At 35.9% G+C, this 19,116-nt stretch overlaps 1 protein-coding gene across 3 annotated transcripts in view; it reads right to left on the bottom strand.

Annotated features, from left to right (window-relative positions):
• Nucleotides 1–2,476: 2,476 nt before the first annotated feature.
• Nucleotides 2,477–19,116, bottom strand: part of INPP4B (inositol polyphosphate-4-phosphatase type II B) — a 767,278-nt gene continuing 750,638 nt past the window's right edge. The window contains exon 26 of one of the 3 annotated variants that reach the window (XM_031943193.1): nucleotides 2,477–2,987. In XM_031943193.1, the coding sequence (XP_031799053.1) occupies nucleotides 2,855–2,987 (133 nt within the window). In that variant the 3' untranslated portion in view covers nucleotides 2,477–2,854. Of the gene's footprint in view, nucleotides 2,988–4,289; nucleotides 4,465–19,116 lie in introns of those variants that run through there. The other 2 variants (XM_031943195.1, XM_031943194.1) reach the window with 2 other exon arrangements.

Below are 19,116 nucleotides of genomic sequence, written 5' to 3' on the forward strand. Positions count from 1 at the left end.
TGTAAAACATATACTTTCATTTTCTAAAAGGGAAAAATAACAATGTATTTAATCATCAATAATATCATCAATAGATGGATATCTTTTCAACTTTAAATTGCAGTTTGCCACTTTGACCATGGCATTAGAACATATTGAGAAACTAGAGCTTTTATAAGCATCTAACGATATCTATTCTATCCAACCATCTTTTTCTTTAAAACCATGAGTGTAAGGGCTGTCACTCAAAACATCTGTATATATTTATATCACCATGCAATGATGGACTGCCGGAGATGTTCCAACAAGTCCATGAACATCTCATTCATTTGGGTATTCCTGTCACTACTATGGATTGGTACCACTGAAAGGAAGCCAATATCAGGGACTAGGAGCTTTGATCAATAGGTATGTTCACCTAGCAGCTTCCTGTTGGTAGGCTGCCCAGTAGGTGTTAAGCACAATCAGCCTGGCAATCAACTTGAGGGATGAAGCACTAATGTTTTTTACAGTGTTTCAGCTCAAAAGGCAAAATATTAAATGGAATTGACACTTGGCTCAAAAGCCTACAGAGCTGATAAAATGTTCACTGAAGAGTCAGACAGATTTATGGGCTAGGATAGAATATTAGATACCATGGTCTTCCATGATCTAAATATAACATGTATTTCAAATAAAATAAGAGTTCTTAACCTAGGATTCATGAACTTGATTTAAAAATGTTTAACAATTGTATTTCTATATAATCGGTTTCCTTTGCAATCCTCCCATGTTTTATTTTAAAGATTATTCTGAGAAGGAGATCTGTAGACTTTGCCGGTTGACAAAAATGTCCACGATACAAGAAAAGGTTACAAACCATTGCCCTGGTGTTCATGATCAATGTATTTTAACCTTGGAGATTTCTCTCTGCTAGATCTTTAAAATGTGCCTAATTCTAAAAGCTAACCTCTATGAAATATGCATTTCTGGGGAAAAGGAAAATTTTAAGTAAAATAAAATCAATAAATGTGCTTTGTTTTTTTTCAACTTGTTGGATTTGGGTCCTCACGCTCAGCATAATGGCTTGCTCCTGCAAAATAATGAATGCTCTTTCCCTAACTTTTCTATGAGTTCTTGGTGGGGAGCAGGTCCCAGCACTGAACTCAAGTGTCATGGGGATCTAAACTGTAGTGCTAACTTTGATACTATAAGCTTGCACAGATAACCCAAGCTTTATCACCTGATTTTACCTTCCTGGAGCTCAGTTTTTATCTGGAAAATATAACACTAGATGCTCTTTAATATGTCTAGTTGGAGAAAATGCACCCTCTTTCTTTCCATCTATAGGAAGCTTTGAGTTTTAGCTTTTTCTAGGTCAAAAAAATGGTTTGCTATACAAATGAAAATGAAAACTGTTTCAGATTATTCTGCAGAAAATATTACCCAAGTCTAAAAAGGAACAGTCCATGTATTTACCTCTATCATATAAATACATTGTGTTTTATATAGAGTATATAAATTTATACATTTATAGTAGATTCTTATAAACCTACTATCAAGGTGTCTAAGAGATAGTTGGAAGTTGAATACAAGATACTAGAAGAAATTAGTTTCTTCAGAATTTTCCATTTGGGCAACCACAAGCTACCTATATTAAACTTTTCTTGAAGTTTCAATTGAAAAAAAAAAAAAAACATTCCACTTTGGCTCTAAGTCAAAGAGCTCTTAACAATGGATCTGTGAACTTGCTTATCAAGTGTATCTTACTATAGTCATTTCCTTTGTAATCCCATATATGTTATTTCATGTATTTAAAAATTTTCATTTTAAGATATGTCTGTAGACTTCACAAGATTGCCAAAATGGGCCATGTCACCAAAGGGCTTACCTACTCCTTCCCTTGGGGTTATCACAGTTCTAACTAATGCAGGGTGATTGGAAGTCAATGATATCACTTACAGCAAAGAGGAAAAAACTGAGTTTAGCATCTTGGAAGCACCAATAATAAAGTAAAATAGGAAGCTACAGGAGGACCTTCTTCCTCCTTCTGACAGCCAAACTCTAAATGAGTTTTTGTTTCTTTTTTTCTGTTTTTTTTTTTTTCCTTTTCTTTTCTTTTTTTGTTAGCTAGCTCCTCTACAGAGCAGTCATTCATATTAAGTAGCCATAGTGAGTGATTTCACCTGGAGGGGTGACCACTACTTCTTGCTATTTGCCCTGAAGCTATCTGCCCAATGGAGCAAAAAAGCCCAGTTATAGAAGTCCTTTTGGAGTGCCATTGTTGCTCTTACCTCTTGGGTGACTCTCACACATATATTCTATACAATACACAGGAGTGTTTGCCTCCTGGAGAACATTTCTGTGGAAGCATTTTTTCTGTTTTTATTATCAGTGTGTATATCCCCATTTTGGGTTGGAAAGTACTTCTCAGAGGAATTGGACAGCAGCTCTCTCATAGTATCCCAGGATAAGACAATGAGTCTTTTTAGTTTTTTAAGACCCTTAAGGAGTTGTGTTTTTTTTTTTTTTTGGTAACATAATGAGTACCTCTTGTTGACAAATTAGCCATTTTTTTCTGCACATTTCTCATTCAAGTACCATGTTTTCAAAGTAGAGACCTTCTGAATGAATGCTAAACAGTGAGTCAAAACGAATGCCTTGAAATGTAAGGCATTCTTGCACTTAGGGACTTGCGATAGAACACTGGATAATCCATCCCCCACTTCATCCCCAGAATAATTGTCAACAGTTCTTAGTTCACCTTAAAACTTATTGTATTGATAACTAATTCAAGTAATTTCTAGATTTGTGCACATGTCCCCCATTCATGACCCCGAAAAGTGTATATTATGCAGTTGAGACATTTTGTGTTCCTGTTTACATTGGGGGAAGCTTAGGAGTCAGCTTTTCCGTATGTTCCCTCAGGTGGTCTGTAGTACTTGGGGAAAGCCATCAGTTGGAGCATGTTGAATGCATATTTTCTGCATTTGATATTCTTCAGAACATTCTCTATGCGGCATCCTTCTCTGGTAAAAGGGGAAAAAGTACAACTTCATGAAACACAGAATAAATAAATATGTTTTTTATTTGTTCAATGCAGAGTTGCAGCAACAGTCCAAGTAAAAATAACAAAGATTCAACTCTACATTTTTGTTTTTGTTTTTTTTTCCCCACAAGTGATGATACATCTTACAAAATTAAATCCAAGGCCAGGCCCAATACCGTTATTGCCCTCAGAAAAAGATGATTAAATTCTTTCCCCTTAACATATATTTAAGTTTTAATAGACTTTTTAAATATAATTGACTCCACAATACACCTTTACTTTAGTTTCAGAAATATATCTGCCTTTCATATATATCTTTTTCCCCACAAATTAATTTCTCAGACTTTTAAAAACACATTAAAATCTCTATGTAGCCCTAAAGATGCAGGTTCTAGGAATAAGGCATTGATTAAGTCTGGCCCAATAGATTTTCTAAAGAAAAGTTTTATCTCCATTTGATTTCATCATGGTTAGCTGTGCAATGAAAAAAGTGAACATGGCTTTCCAAACAGCCTGATCCAAGTCTCTGCTTTATAAAGGGAAGGGGCTTGTTCACAGACAGTACAAAAGTCACAAATGCCAAAAATGGTGCATCAAGACACAAGCAAGACTTTGTTAAAAAGAATAGAAAAGTGTCTCAGAAAAGAAATCAATGAAAACAACAGTTACAAACCGATAAATTCAATTACAAAAACAGAACTAGGTTTTGTCTCCTTAGGACTATTTGACAGAAGAGGATTAGTCGCAGCAAAGTAATGACATGACCAACCAATAGGAGAAATCAAACAGAAGGTCTGGCCAGTCAGCTAAAGACAACGATGAAAGTAGCACAACAAAAATTAATGCTACACACTCCCACATCGATAGGACCTGTTTCAGAGTTCAACTGTGTTGTGCAAAATCAGTTTCAGTCTCTTTAAATTCATTTAATTGGAAGAGGAAAAGGAGGCTTGGATCTTCAAGCTTTCAGGATCCTGCTTTTTTGTCTTATTTACAAGACACTAATTTAGCTATCTTTTTTTTTTCCCTTTGGGGCTAATAAACAATGAAAAAAGTTTCTCCAGGAACAAAAAGAGCTAACAATTCACTGAATGCATAGTACTTCTTAGATTTTTAAGAAAATAAAACAAACAAAAAGCCAACACTGTACAATTCAAACATTTGTATTTTAAATTCTGTGGATCTGAAAATGTAGAAATATCACAGGATCCCCGCCCCCCGCCCCTCCTCAATTTAAAGTTTGTTGCCATTTGTAGAAAAGAAAGGAACAGAAAAGTGGAACTTATTGATATTTGGCTAGTAGTAAAGCAAGACTTAAAATGAGCCACACAACCAGCAGGTGTGAGCTGACAAGCAGCAAGGCGACGGGATAGAAGTGACGAGAAGTTGGCTTGTTATCAATTAGACAGCCTGTTTCGGGATCATCCGATTCATTCAGTACTCCCTGGGTTTGTCTGCTGTTAAACAGAGGAAGTTAGGGGATGGAGGGAAAAAAAGAAGAATAGAGCATTCACACAGCAAAGAAAATCAACACTTAGGAATTCTGACAACACACGAGACAGTTATTATTTCAGGGATGGTGCTATACGAAACAATTCCAAAGGCAGTCTTTGCCCTAATGACAAAGGAAGAGAGAAATATCCTGATCATTTTAGCGTGTATTGAAGTTCTACATGCACATTAGAAGCAAAAGCTCATTACAGCACAAATAAGCATAGCTTCAGGAATAAAAGCAAGTTATGGATTTGTTTGGAAAAAATGAGGAAATGCATTTTAAAAAAAAAAGAATGAAAATAGAGGAAAGCAGGGATTCAGAGAGTTTGCAAGCTGATGATTATGGAACATTTTCACACTAGTTCATGCAAACCCACAACTTTTTATACAATGAACTCAAATTGATCCAAATCATTTGCCAAAAAATACTTTGGCATTTACATAAAAGAACTGTGGCCTGAACATAATAGGTGCTTAATAAATGTATGCTCAGTGAGATTGAATAAAACTGAATAGCTAATGTCATTGTACTGTCATAAAGTATCATTGGCTCAATTTCTTAAAAATCAAAACAGAGGGTCAAATTCTATGTTGGACACTTTCAGTGAATTCACCTTGATCTAAATGATCTCAACAACCGATCCTTGTCCCTGATCTCATTCCAGAATCCCAGTTCCACATTTTTAAACTTTCTATTTTTCCCAGTTGTTCCAACTGTTTCCTGAAAGATAGCATCCCAAACTTCATCCATCCATTCTCAATCTCTCATCTTGCCCCATCCCTACCCTATCATCTTCCCTATTTATGTTAAAAGCTCACACTATGTTTCCAAGCAACCATAATCAAAACTTTATAGACATCTCCAACTTCTCCTTTTCTCTCAAGCCTCCCATCCAACAAGTTGCCAAGTCCTTAGAATTCGAGTTCCACAATATGTCATATATCTATTTTTTCTTTCCATTCTCATTGAAACCATACTAATTCAATTCCCATTGCCAATCAACTGGACTATTGTAATTAATGCTCTGAACACAGAAGCAGCTTGGTATAGTGGATAAAGTATCGATCTAAGAGTCAGGAAGATATTAGGTTCAAATCCTGCCTAAGGTAGTTCCTAGTTGTATGACTTTAAGTAAGCCACTTAACTTTTCTAGGGTTCAGTTTTTTATGTAAAAGGATAAGGCTTGATAACCTCTAAGGGTCCTTTTTGAGCTCTAAAGCTATGATGCAATAATCCTATGATCTTTCTGTCTCAATGTATTTGTATACATCGCTGCTCACATAATCTTAGCTATGGTATTTTTGAAATCTGGAAAAATCTGGATTTAAAAGTATATTCTAATATGTATTAGGATGTCACATCTTTGAAGGCACAAATTGCATCTTTTATATCCCTGGGGCTTAATATCATGCTTTACACACTGTAATTGGTGGATATTTCAATGGTGGGTTGAAAATTCAAAAAAAGTGTATTCATAGAATGAATGTTCTAGCTGCAATGAATTGCAAAAACCAAAGACAATATTTTCAACCATAGTAATGATCACATTTTGGCAATCCTTTGCCATGATTAATTCAAACTGACCACATGGAAATCCAAAATCATCTTCTTAGACCACACATCTCGCCGAGTCATTCTCTGCTCAACAAGCTTCAATGAATATAAACTTTTCTTTCTGTCATTTAAAGCCCTTCAAAAATAATTTTCATAGGATGATCGATGCAGTGGTAGAAGGGACCTCAGAGTCCATCAAGTATAACACCCTTATTTTACAGTTGAGGAAACTTATTTAAAATTCATTTTTAAAATGAGTATCAGAGATGATGTGACTTCCATGAAATTCCACATGTAAATGACAAAACAAAGTCTCCTGCTCCAAAGTCAGTGTTCTGTACACTATTATCTTTCGGACTATTTTTCTGGACTTATTTCAGACTTGGGCTAGTTGTAATAAAACATAACTCCCTATCACACACTGTATGAGCCGGTCAAATCAGTCCATTTGCTGTTTCCCATAAAAAGTACTGCATCTTTCAAATCCCTATCAGTGCAGTTTCTTCCCATTATTGGGAGAGAGAAAATATTCAACTCTGGAACTCTGCCCTTGGACTGTGCTGTCCTGACTGTTAAGTGAATGATAATGTACCTAACCCTTTCTATATATCTAGCCCAACATTATGAGTTACATCAATCCAGCCATGGCACTTTGCCCCCTACCCTGCTGTTAGGCAAATTCTTTCCCCCTCAATCACAGCAATGCTACCATCACTTTTGAAAGAGTGTTAAAATAGATTGGTCTATGGTTTCATTCACCATTGTTTTCATTTCTCAGATTAAAAACTCTCTTCTCTGGCTATTTCATGTTCAATCCTAGAATTAGAATACCAGCTTCTTGAGAGCAGGGACTGTCTCACTTTTGCATTTGAATCCTGAGTGCCTGGCAGAGTGCTTTGTTACATAGTAGGTGTGTAATACTTTTTAACTTAATGGTTCACTCAAAATTGTGTCATTTTGTCTGTTTCCTCTTATTGTACTATAATTTAACAAATAGTTTCTGTAAGTGGTTGTAGGCAACAAAGGTGAATAGTCTCTCTGGACTTAAAGCCTTAGGTCTCCAAAGCTCCCTGTTAGTGAACCTGTAAACACAAGTTTTTCTCACTAGAAAATACTTGTCCGAATTTGTTTTCCATTGTCAGAGTCTCTAGGACCCTATAAAACTCCATATAATGCACTGACATCAAAAATCTTAAATTATGGTCCCCTTAAATGATGTCTACCATTTATCTTCATATTGCTGAGTTCCCTCAACTCCAAAAATTTTAGGAAAAATGAATTGAAAACCAATGAGAAAAAGAGGATTTGAGTTCCTTCTTGTCAATTTGGCAATCTGGACATCATCTAGGTACCTGTTAAAAGGCCAGATGGAAACTAAATAATGGAGAAGAGGTGAATGTTTGTTTAGGTATAAATACCATCTACAGTATAACTATGAAAAACCTGGTGTCTCAGGTCAGACTCAGCACAATTGCTTTTGTTGCCTTATATAAATACCCCAGGTATTCCTGGGACTCTTTCCCAATCCCAACTTTCAGTGAGGGTTTTAATCAAGAAGGAAAAAGCCTTCAATTTCAGATGAAATCTTTGTTCTTATTCTAGGCAAGTTTCTTCAGAGCTCAGTACCTTCCCATAGCTCAGGCCCTTGCCTCAAGTGCAAGAGGCCAATTATATCCCATTCTCTCTCTCAGATATAGGAAGAGATATAAAAACAACCTGTCAGCATTTTTAAAAAAAGGAGGAAAACATGGAGAAAGGAAAAAGATGGCTATAAAACAGAGCAGTTGTCCTCTCCCCTCCTCTCCCTGCCCCCTGGAAAATGATTACACAATAGGTAATTATCAGGCACAAATGGGATCATGGATTTAGAGTCAAAAGACACTAATGTTATCATTCAGATTGGTTTATCATGTAAGCCAATTTGGTATCCAGCAGATCACTGAGGATCTGGGATGCCAGAATGGTAATATTTAATTGAAGGAGGGAGATGAGGAAAAAGGAACCCAGAGGCTTGTGTATGGGTAGAGTACTATTGTGGGATAAGGAAGGGGAAGAAGTCAAAAGACTAGTATGTAATTCTTAGGGAGTGGGGAGAGAGAGAGAGAGGGAGAGGGAGAAAGGGAGAGAGAGAGAGGGAAGGAGGAGGGAGGAAGAAAGGGAGGGAGGGAGAGAGAGAGTGAGAGAAAAAGAGAGAGAGAAAATGAGGTTGCCAAGAATAAAACAACTATATTCCAATTCATTCAGTTTTGTTTCAAGGTCAAACTTAGGCAGAGAAAGAACATAGACACATGACTCAGCGACTACATCTGTAGCAATCCTTCTGTACAACTATAATTAAAAAATAATTACAAATCTGTCAAAATTATAAATCTGTCAAAATAAATATGCGTTCTAGGAAATTTCATCAGCTTGTCCTTTGCATGCAAAGTTCATCATAGTTCATCGGAGTGATGGAACCTCTGTTCGGATAGAAAAACACAGAAGCATTCTAAGTCTGCTTCTGGGATGAGTTTCATCTGTGCATGGAAGGCAGCAGAGTCAGCAGGTAGGTCTGTGTCAGGTACGGATGTTGGACATAGAAGGCCTTAGAATAAAGAGAGCCCAGATGGAAAAGACAGCTTGAATGTCAGCTGTCTCAGGCTGACTGCAGAAAAGCCTGGAGAGACTGACATGAACTGATTCTGAGTGAAGTGAGTAGAACCAGGAGAATGCTGTGATAGTAACAAGATTGTGTGATAATCAACTGTGATAGACATAGCTCTTCCCAGCAATCCAGGACAATTCCAGTAGATTTAGAATGGAAAATGCTATCTGCATCCAGAGAAAAAGTTATGGGGATCGGTTGAATATGGATTGAAGCATACTATTTTCTTTTTTTTTTTTTTCCTTTCCTGGGGCTTTTCTCTCTTGTTCTAATTTTTCTTGTACAACTTGACTAAAATGGAAATATGTTTTAAAATGATTATACATGTGAAACCTACATTAGATAGCTTAGTATCTTGGGGAAGGGAGAGGTAAGGGAGGGAGGGAGAAAATATTTGGAACACAAATGAGTCCAACGGCAAATTACAAGGATAGTAGTTTTATCTTGATGACGAGCATAGTTGCAGCTTTATTAAATATTGTTTCACTTTACTACATGGCCAGAGGGGAATCGTAATCCCACAGTCATCCTCTTTATGGATTAGCCCATCAGAACAGTGAGCAATGAAGGCTGGAGAATTATAATCACTTATAGTAAGAGGGATAAATGTGAATAAACACTCCAAAGAGAGAAGATTTAGAATCTCATATAACTTTACTCCAGTAATATCTAAATGCATATCTTGTGCAATAATGTGTCATTTCCTACTAAGGAAGAAATGCTTTATATTAGACAAAAGTAGAAAAGAAAAATTCTTTTCTATGTGAACAAAATACTGAGATTCCTCAATTAATTTCAATTGTTCTGATGGTCTATATTTCCATGTAACAACAAATTAGTAGCCAAGGAAAGACAAAAATCCTGGAGACTACAAAAAAGCTGACCTGTCATGTCCTCCTGACCTTTAGAATGCTCTTAGTCAAATTAAGCTAATCACAACAAATGTCAGCTTCTTTGTAGTCTCTAAAGTAGGATTATCTAATGGCTTGTATTAATCTCAATTCTTATCCTTCTTTCCTATTATGATGTAGGTGCTCAGGTAAAAGGACTAAACATTCTATGCTACTTTTAGTGGCTTAATATATACATATATGTATACATGCATATATGTATATATGTACATAAATAATATATTATATACACATATATGTATACATATATGTACACACACACACACACACACACACACACAGAGTACTGTTTATAACCAGGACATTTTTTTCACAGATGGTTCCATTCATCTTTAATCCTTGTAAAGTGGCAAAAGGAAAAGAACACTGGAACCAAAGGGATATAACCTGATTGCCTCTAATTCTACTTCTGTGACCTTGACAATTCATTTAGTCTCTCCAAACCTAGGTTTTCTCATTCAGGAAATGACAATATATAGATTACCTGGCTTATTGAGAAAGAAAATAACTTGTCAGGTCTTTTCCTTCTCTCTCATCTCCCACTCCCAATCAGTGTTTCTGTGAATAAAAGTAAATGGCCATTGAAATTTGTCACTCTCTCCAGAGGAGTTCAACAGACACAGGTGAAGCTCATCCAAGAGGTAGAATGCTTTTGTTGTGTTCTACTTGAACAGAGGTGACATTGCCCAGAACTATGCAATCTTTCTGGATGATTAACCCCCCCCACCCACCCAATTTTATCTGAATATGATGGTGGTATAAAAACACTGTCTTAGACTCTGGTTTCTGTGAATTGAATCATTTTAAAACAGAAAACAGCAACTATAACCTTCTATTTCCATGACACTGCCCTGCAGCCAGTCAGTCCCTCCTATCTAAATCTATTCTATAATTATTTGGAATTGATTACCATCTGTAAAAAGAGTTGAAAGATGACTCCACTCAGCAACTGAAAACACATATGAACCCCTTTCTTCTCAGAATAATGTCTTTAGATGTAAATAAAATATCTAGGAATACTGAAATAATCATATTGAAATACAGATATTAAAATGTATATTTTTTTAATTTCATAGATTCCAGGTTAAGAATCTCCATGAGGAAGTCTTTCCTCAGCTTTCTCCATTAGAATGCAAACTCCTTGAGGTTAAAGCAGTTTCATATTTGTTTTTGCACACCTAACACCCACCAATTGTATATAATAGGCACTAAATAAACATTTCAGTTAATTTGAATGGAGATATGTGTTAACACATTTCATAAACTCCCAATTGCTGTTAGGGAGAAATCTTTACCATCCTATACCTAGACTGGCATGGAAACCTATTGGTATAAGAATTGATAGAAGCAAACTTCTTCTGGGAGGCAGAGGCGGTGTTATTATAGGACTAGTCTTGGAACCAGGAAGATAGGTTCAAGGGTGTTTCTGATACAGATGAACTCTGTGACCCCTGGATTAGTCACTTTGACTCTAAGGCACCCAGACAGTTTTCTTAGACTTTTTAAGTTATAGATGACCTGGCAATCAGCAGCAGTTAGAAGAGTTTCCACACTGGGAATTCTTTATACTGATAAAACCCCACAGGCTAGACCAAACTAACAACAATGAAGGAAAAAAGAAAAAAGAAAAATCCTATTCTGAAGAACATGGAATACAGCTCAGGATTAGCATTAGGTCAAAATGCATATGTCAGAGGCCTTCAAAAAATGTTCCCTTGGAAGTACAAAGCTGGGGAGAAATGTTTACAGGCAATATTTCTGCTAAAGGCTTCATTTCCAAAATATATAAAGAAATGTGTCAAATTTACAAGAATAGAAGTCATTCCCTATTTGATAAAAGGTCACAGGATACAAAGAGAGACAATTTTCAGATGATGAAATTAAAGCCATCTATAACCATAAGAAAAAATGTTCTAAATCACTATTGATTAGAGAAATGGAAATTAAAACAATTATGAGGTACCATCCCACATTTCACAGATAGATAATGATAAAGGCTGGAGGGAATGTGAGAAAACTTAGAAAATGATCCAACCATTCTGGAGAGCAATTTGGAGCTATGCCAAAAATACTATAAAACTGTGTATTCCCTTTGATGCAGCAGTACTGCTACTGGGTCTGCATCCCAAGGAAATCATAAGGGAGGAAAAAGGACCACATGTGCAAAAATGTTCATAGCAGCTCTTTTTGTGGTGACAAAGGATTAGAAAATGAGTGGATGCCCATCAATTGGGAAATGGCTGAATAAGTTATGGTACATGAAATTAATGGAATATTATTCTATAGAAATGATTAACAAGCTGATTTTAGAAAGATCTGGGAAGATTTACATAAACTGATGCTGAGAAAAACAAGCAGAACCAGTAGTCCTCAATAACAGCAAGATTGTGCAATGATCAATTATAAAAGACTTGATTCTTCTCTGCAGTGATCTAAGACAATCCCCATAAACTTTGGATAGAAAATACCATTTGCAACCAGAGAGAGAATATTATGGAGACTGGATGTAAATCAACACATACTATGTTCACTTTTTTTTTCTCTAGTGTTTTTTGTTTTTATTCTTATCTTTCTCTCTCAACATGATTCATAAAGAAATATTATTTTAAAAGTTAATGTACATGTATAAACAGAAAACAATCAATTAAAAACCTGTTCCCTTAAGAGAATTAATGCCTTGTTAACTAGTCTTCCCCATTCTACTTTGTTGGCAATACTGAATATGATAGCATAATCATAGGGAATGGTGGAGAAAAGGAAAGGAAGAGGAAACCATTTATTGTTCTGCTGTCAGGCACTAGACTACTTTGCAAATAATATCTCATTTGATCTTCACAATAACCTATGTCCATTTCACAGATTAGGAAATTGAGGCTCTGATTTGCCTAGGTTCATGTAGCTAATGTGTTCAAAGAAAATTGTGTTATCTGTAGTCCTTAGATGCTCTGTGGGTAAGCAAAGCACAGAGGTTGTACCTGTGAATTTGACCTTCCAGGGTTTCTGGTTTGTCTGCTGATCATTCTCACTGATTTAACGATCATTTAATAAACACTTCACCTTAGATCAAACTGCTCAGAAAAGTGAAAGAATGTTTTCTTAAATTGTTCATTGTATTAGGATTGTGTTTGGCAGTCACTCTACTAAAGCCAATGGGAATTTGTTTTGAAAACAGAATAATGTTTTGAAATGTTTTGTCCAGTCATTTTCAGTCATGTCCAACTCTTTGTGACCCCATTTGAGATTATTATGGATTTACAAAACTTTATTCCGTACAAAAGGAGAATTTTAGGTCTAGAGAGGATATTACAGATTATCTATTTCAATCCTACCATTTTACACCTGCAGTCTCCAGGGGCTGCTGCCTCTTAAAGTGAGAAGGTTGTATTTTATCAACTCAAAGACTTGATTTGGTTGAATGGTGACTCCGTGGACTTGTCCACAGAGCTGGTGCTGAACTAGAGCTCTGCATTTCTGAGCTGTACCTTCACTTGCACTCTTTTCACTGTTTCCCCTTCCAAACAGTGGGCAGTGGAAACACACACTTCTTTAGCATAGGCAATATGAAAATAATTCTAAAAATTTATTAATAGGATTAGAGTTGGTACCTGTGATTTCATTCATGTTCTCGATAGGAGATGAGGAAACTCCCTCTTACAATGCATGTCAGCACCTTCATTACTTTTTATTAATATCTTGCTTTGAAATGTAATGTCATATTCTTTATTGGTGGCAAGGCTAAGGAGCATGAACTCTTTTTATCAGCTACACCTCTGAATCTGAGTGGCTCTGGATTCCATTTTTCTTTAATATATTATTCTTGGCTATTTTTCTTCAGGGCTTTTAAATGCCCAGAATTCACTGCTCTATCGTGGAGCTTCAGAAAGTACTAGGGCCAGAGGAGTACTGCTGCATCTTTAATCTTTTTTTTAATACACTTATCAGGATGAATTAAACTTCTAGTCTGTAGCTTTTATATGCCTGCCAAGTGAAAACTACTAAAAATGAAAGTGAGAAGGGGAACTTCTGTGATTGATTAATTTGTTGTTTTCAGACTTTGATCTCTGGAGAGAAAGCCTCACAGATAATGAGCATCACCTGGTTGTTCTTTAAAGCCCATGGTAGGAAGTGATAAGAGGACAAGATGTCGAGATTGGAGTCTCATGAATGTCCTATTGCCTACATGCCTCAGGAGATGGATATAGGACTATGCCCCAAGCTTCACGGCGGGGGGGGGGGGGGGAGGAGGGAAGATACAGGTGGTCATAGCCCTGCAAGAACAAATCTTGGACTCTTAAGTACTTTGTAAATGGAAAAATGCAAAAGAGCTGTTAAAGCAGCTCTATTAATAATGTATCCACCAAGGAACTGTGAAGAATCATTAATTAGTAGTTGCCTTGCAAAGTGCTCTAAAAATTCAACATCTTTGTTAGATGTAGTCCTTAGATGCTCTTTGAGTAAGCAAATCACAGAGGCTGTACCTGTGAATTTGACCTTCAGAGGTCTATGGGGTCAGGAGTCCTGGTTATCTGCTGATAATTCTCACTGATTTAACAAGCTTTTAATTAACATTTTATGTGCACTAAGGTCTAAGCACTAGAGAAAGCAATTCCTGTTTTCAAGAAGCTTACAATCTGAGCAAATGTAACAAATGGGCTTTTCCTTGTCTGATTTGTCAGAGAAAAATAGAAAAGTCAAAATGTCAAAACCTCGAAGTTTCATTCTCAAACACAGAGCCTGTACCTTGGGAGGCTAATTCTATAAACAAGACTGGCTGCTCAATAGGCCTGATTGATCCCTATTCCTTCCTGCCAGCAGTCACAGAGACTCACAGCTTAGGGAATTACTTGGCCAGGTCAACTCTTCCTTCTTCTCTACTAATGCTAGACATATGTATTACTTACCTTTTGTTCCCATGAATGTCTTTAATTATTAGGGAAATGATCAGTGAAATGTGAAAAAAAATACAAACATTTATTTCCACTCATTTGTTTCTCTAAACCAAATTTATCCTTTCTTCTCTTCTCAACCCTCTTCTCAAAACTAACCTTTCTCTCTATTATGCCTTCTCTGTCTGTATAAATAGCATCTGTTCCTGGGCTTGAAATCCAACTATCATCTCTGATTTCTCCTATTCTTTCTCTTGCTGTCTGCTCTAATGATAACATGTTTCTTGCCTTTAAAGATCAGAGATCATGGATCTAGAGCTATAAAGGATGCTTGGGTTCATTTAATTTAGCTTGCTCACTTTACAGTGGGATTAAGTGATACGACTAAGGTCACTTAGCTAATAAGTGGCAAAGGAGAGAATTGACCATGAATCCATTCCCTTCTATGTTCAATGTGACTATTATAGTTCGTGCCCTCATTATCTCTTTTCTCAAACTTCTTCCTCACCCCAACTGCCATCCTTATCCTGGCATGGGCTTTTAACACGCTGAATTGTTAGTTCATTAGCTTCTGGTGTTTCCAAGACTTCTGTCTCTATTCTACTGCAGGAATTTACAGAGATGCTGATGCCTTAAATCACATTATATCTGGAAACTCTCCCCTTCCAAGATCCCCAACTCAACAATTCCCCTCTCTAAATAATCTCTTCTCCTTAGAATTGTATCCCAGAGGATAAAGCACTAGATGTAGAATCAGGAAGATTTGAATTTAAGTCTCGCACCCTGATGTTTATTGGGTGTATAATCATGGTCTCCTTGAACTTTAGTTTCCTGATCAGTAAAAATGAGCATGGGCAGCAAGTGGTGGTACCATAGTGCACAGGGCACTGGATCTGTAGTCAGGCCTGAGTTTAAATCTGGCCTCAATCACTTAGTATGTGACTATGGGCAAGCACTTAACCCTGTTAACCTCATTTAACTCATCTGTGAGATGATCTGGAGAAGGATATAACAATGCTCTCCTGTACCTTAGTCAAGGAAACCTCAGATGGGCTAAAAAAATCGGACAAGATTGAAACAAATAATAACAAAATGAGAATAATAACGTATTTCTATTTTCTAGCTCATCATAAAATCTTTTAAACTACTCGAAATCTGCTAACTTAAACCTGTGTAATATACTTTGCAAACTTTTAAAGTGATAGAAAATGTTTTTAAATCACTTATTAGGATTAATTTGACAAGTTACTGTTTAAACCAATTGAAAATTTCTCAGAATAAATTTTTAATGAACAAAATATATTCAGTCAAGTTCAACTCTATGTGACTCCATTTGGGGTTTTCTTGGCAAAGATACTGAAGTGGTTTACCATTTCCATCTCTATTTTATACATAAGAAAACTGAGGCAAACAGAATTAATTGATTTCTCCAAGGTCATGCAGGCATTAAGTTTCTGAGCCAAATTTGAACTCAGAAAGATGAGTTTTCCTAACTCCAGGCCCAGCATTCTATTCACTGCACTACCTAGCAACCTTAAAATAGTTATTGAAATACTAAAAGCGGAACAGCTGGGTGGCACAGTGGATAGCGCATTAGTGCTGAAATCAGGAGGATCTGAAATCAAATCTAGCCTCAGACACTTAATACTTCCTAGCTGTTCTGGGCAAGTCACTTTGACCCTAACTGCCTCAGCCAAAAAAAAAAAAAAATTATATATATATATATGAATTTCAACACCACCTCTAAGTTAGATACATGTGAGCTATTATTATCCACTGTTTCAAATTCTCAGTTCTTCTGAATCTGCTCTCTCTCTCTTTTTTTTAACTTTATGATATTTTCCCTCAAATTCCTATTCTTTTAGATCATTACCCAGATTCTGACTTTGCTTCTCTTTATTTCAGGATTGGTCCTGAAATAGCACAGTGGTACCTAGAGGGTGTGAATAGGTCTTTTCCCTAGGACTTCAACATTCTGAAGGAAAATTTCCCCTTCATAGCTTATTCCCTCATCTATTCTTGAATGGCAAGGTTGGTGCCTGTTTCATAGGACTCACTCACTCTCATGTTTCTCTCTACAGGAGACTGGTGACTCATGGCTGGGTAAGGGGCATGGGACATATTCTCTCAGTGATGTGCTATCCTTTCCACCAGTCAAAGTAGAAGTCCTGGAAGGCAGGTGACCTTGTGGTTGAGCTTTATGCCTCTTTACCCACCACTAAATTCATCCCAAGGGGTTCAAGAATTCCTTGTTAAGACTCTGTCCTGTAATCAATCATTTACAAAATTCACTGCCTTACCCTTAGGAAACCCTTGTCCTTTTATCTTCCTACTACTCCTGTCTTACTAATCTTCAAATCTGCTGCTTCAGTGGCTCCCTAGGGCCTACAGAATAAAATCAATTTCTTTTTTTTAATTTAAGAAAGTATATATATTGATAAAAGAACTTATATTTCTGCATCTGTCTTTACTACCTTTTACCTTATTCTTTTGTTCTCTGCTGTGCACCTTTTTTATTTATTCTTTTTCCCCTTTCTATTCCTCCCACCCCCAAGTAGGCTACAGTTAAGACAGGATATATTTATATATACATATGTAGATATATACTTATACACACATATATCTCCCTCTCATTTCCCCCTTCTCCAACCAAGCTACAATGAAGAAAAATATATTTATATATATATAGATGTAGATATATACATACATACACACTCTCAGCACACATACACACCCTAGATACACGCACACACTTTCACATATATACTTTCCTATCCCTGCTGACTCTTTCATTAAGTTCTGCTCTATTTGACTATTACTTAATCTCCTCCCTAGTCTTCTTCCCTCACTCTTTGCTTTCCCATCCATCTATCTCTCCTCCCTTACTTCTTTATAGATTTTGGAGGGTGCTTTCATGGTATATATGTAGTGTTGCCTATTGAACCATTTTTGTGTGAGTAGGTAAAATCAATTTTTTAGCCTGACTCCCACTTACCTTTTTCAGCGCTAATTCATGCTACTCATCTTCATGCATTATAGTTCCTGTCAAGCTGGCCTATTATTTCTTCTCAGATCTTATCCTCTCTTCTCCTCCTTCCATATTCTCTCTTTTGTCTACAATCAGTTTGTATCATAGATATACCTTATATATAGATATAATGATATATTATATTATAATTATTTTAATCTATCAATCATTTTTGTTAATTGAATTGCTTTATAATTATCATATATTTTATCATATAAATCAGGCTCTATCAATATCAGTTAATAAGAAAATTTATACGAAATAGGGATTTAGAACAAGGAAACATGCATATTTCTGTGCCTTGATTCTCCAGTTTATGGAGTTCCCTCTTTATCTCCCTCTTTCCCTTTTTCTCCATCTCTATCTGTCTTTCTGTCTCTCTGTGGGAGGGAAGGAGAAAGGGAGAGAAGGAGAAAGAGAAGGAAATGAAGGGGGAGAGGAAAGGGAGAGGAAAAAGAGAAGAAAGGGAAGTAAAGAAAGATGGAAGGAGAGAGTATAGACATATATAGAGATGTAAATATAAATAAGTATTAATATAAAAATATAAAAGATAATAGATATAGACATGTTCATCTAGATAAATCTACATAGACATATAGAAATATATTTGTATAGACATTTAAAAAGACATAACAATAGCTATATATCTACATCTATCTATACAAATATCTATGGAAACCTAGATGTAAAAAGATACAGCTATGTTTATATGGACATCTATATGTCTGCAGTTCTAAATGTATGTAAATATTTCTTTACATCATCCTTGAACTTCTCTCAACCAAATCTAGAGATATATCATTTCATCTATATCTATCTGTTCTGTTTGTGATTCATTTCCTCTCTCCTTCCTATAATATATTTCCTTTTATCTCTTTTCTTTCATTTTTGGTCAATACTATCTTTTTTTCTGATTGTGCTTTTCTCTTTGTTTCTTTTTTATGAAGGTTTTGGGAAACAAGATTTACTTAATCTTACTTTTCAGAGTGGTATAGTAAATAGCAAAGCTCTTGACAGTTACATAAATGCTGCCTCTGAAGAGAGAACACATAGTTTTTGAAACAAGGGTCAAGAGCAGAATTGGGGGGGGGGAGGAAACTATTGGATACTATGAAAATCAGCTGAGGGATAATTTCTAATGTATGTAAAAGCACCACATTCCTGCTCAGATAGGATAAAAACAAATCTAGGAGGCAATCTTTCTTTACCCTTCAGACTTTGCTATTAGATAACTCTGTCCAATTCTGATCTCTGAATTTTTAAAAAGAAACTTGAGATAGTACAGAATGAAGCAACAGCAGCAATTCAAAGAATAGAAAATAGATCCTGTGAGGAAAGGTTAAGGAGTTAATTTAGTTTGGATGAGAAGACCAACAAGGCTTTAATAACTACTTTAACTTATATTTTCCCCTAGAATTCTGTGCATATATATATATGTGTGTGTGTGGTGTGTGTGTGTGTGTAATATATATATATATATATATATATATATATATATACACACAAATGCACATTTGTGTATATATGTCAATGTATATATATATATATACACACACACACATGTACATACACATAAATACCTCTGTGTGTG

Source organism: Sarcophilus harrisii, chromosome 6, assembly GCF_902635505.1.
Source record: "Sarcophilus harrisii chromosome 6, mSarHar1.11, whole genome shotgun sequence".
In the NCBI taxonomy this organism is placed as follows: Eukaryota; Metazoa; Chordata; class Mammalia; order Dasyuromorphia; family Dasyuridae; genus Sarcophilus; species Sarcophilus harrisii.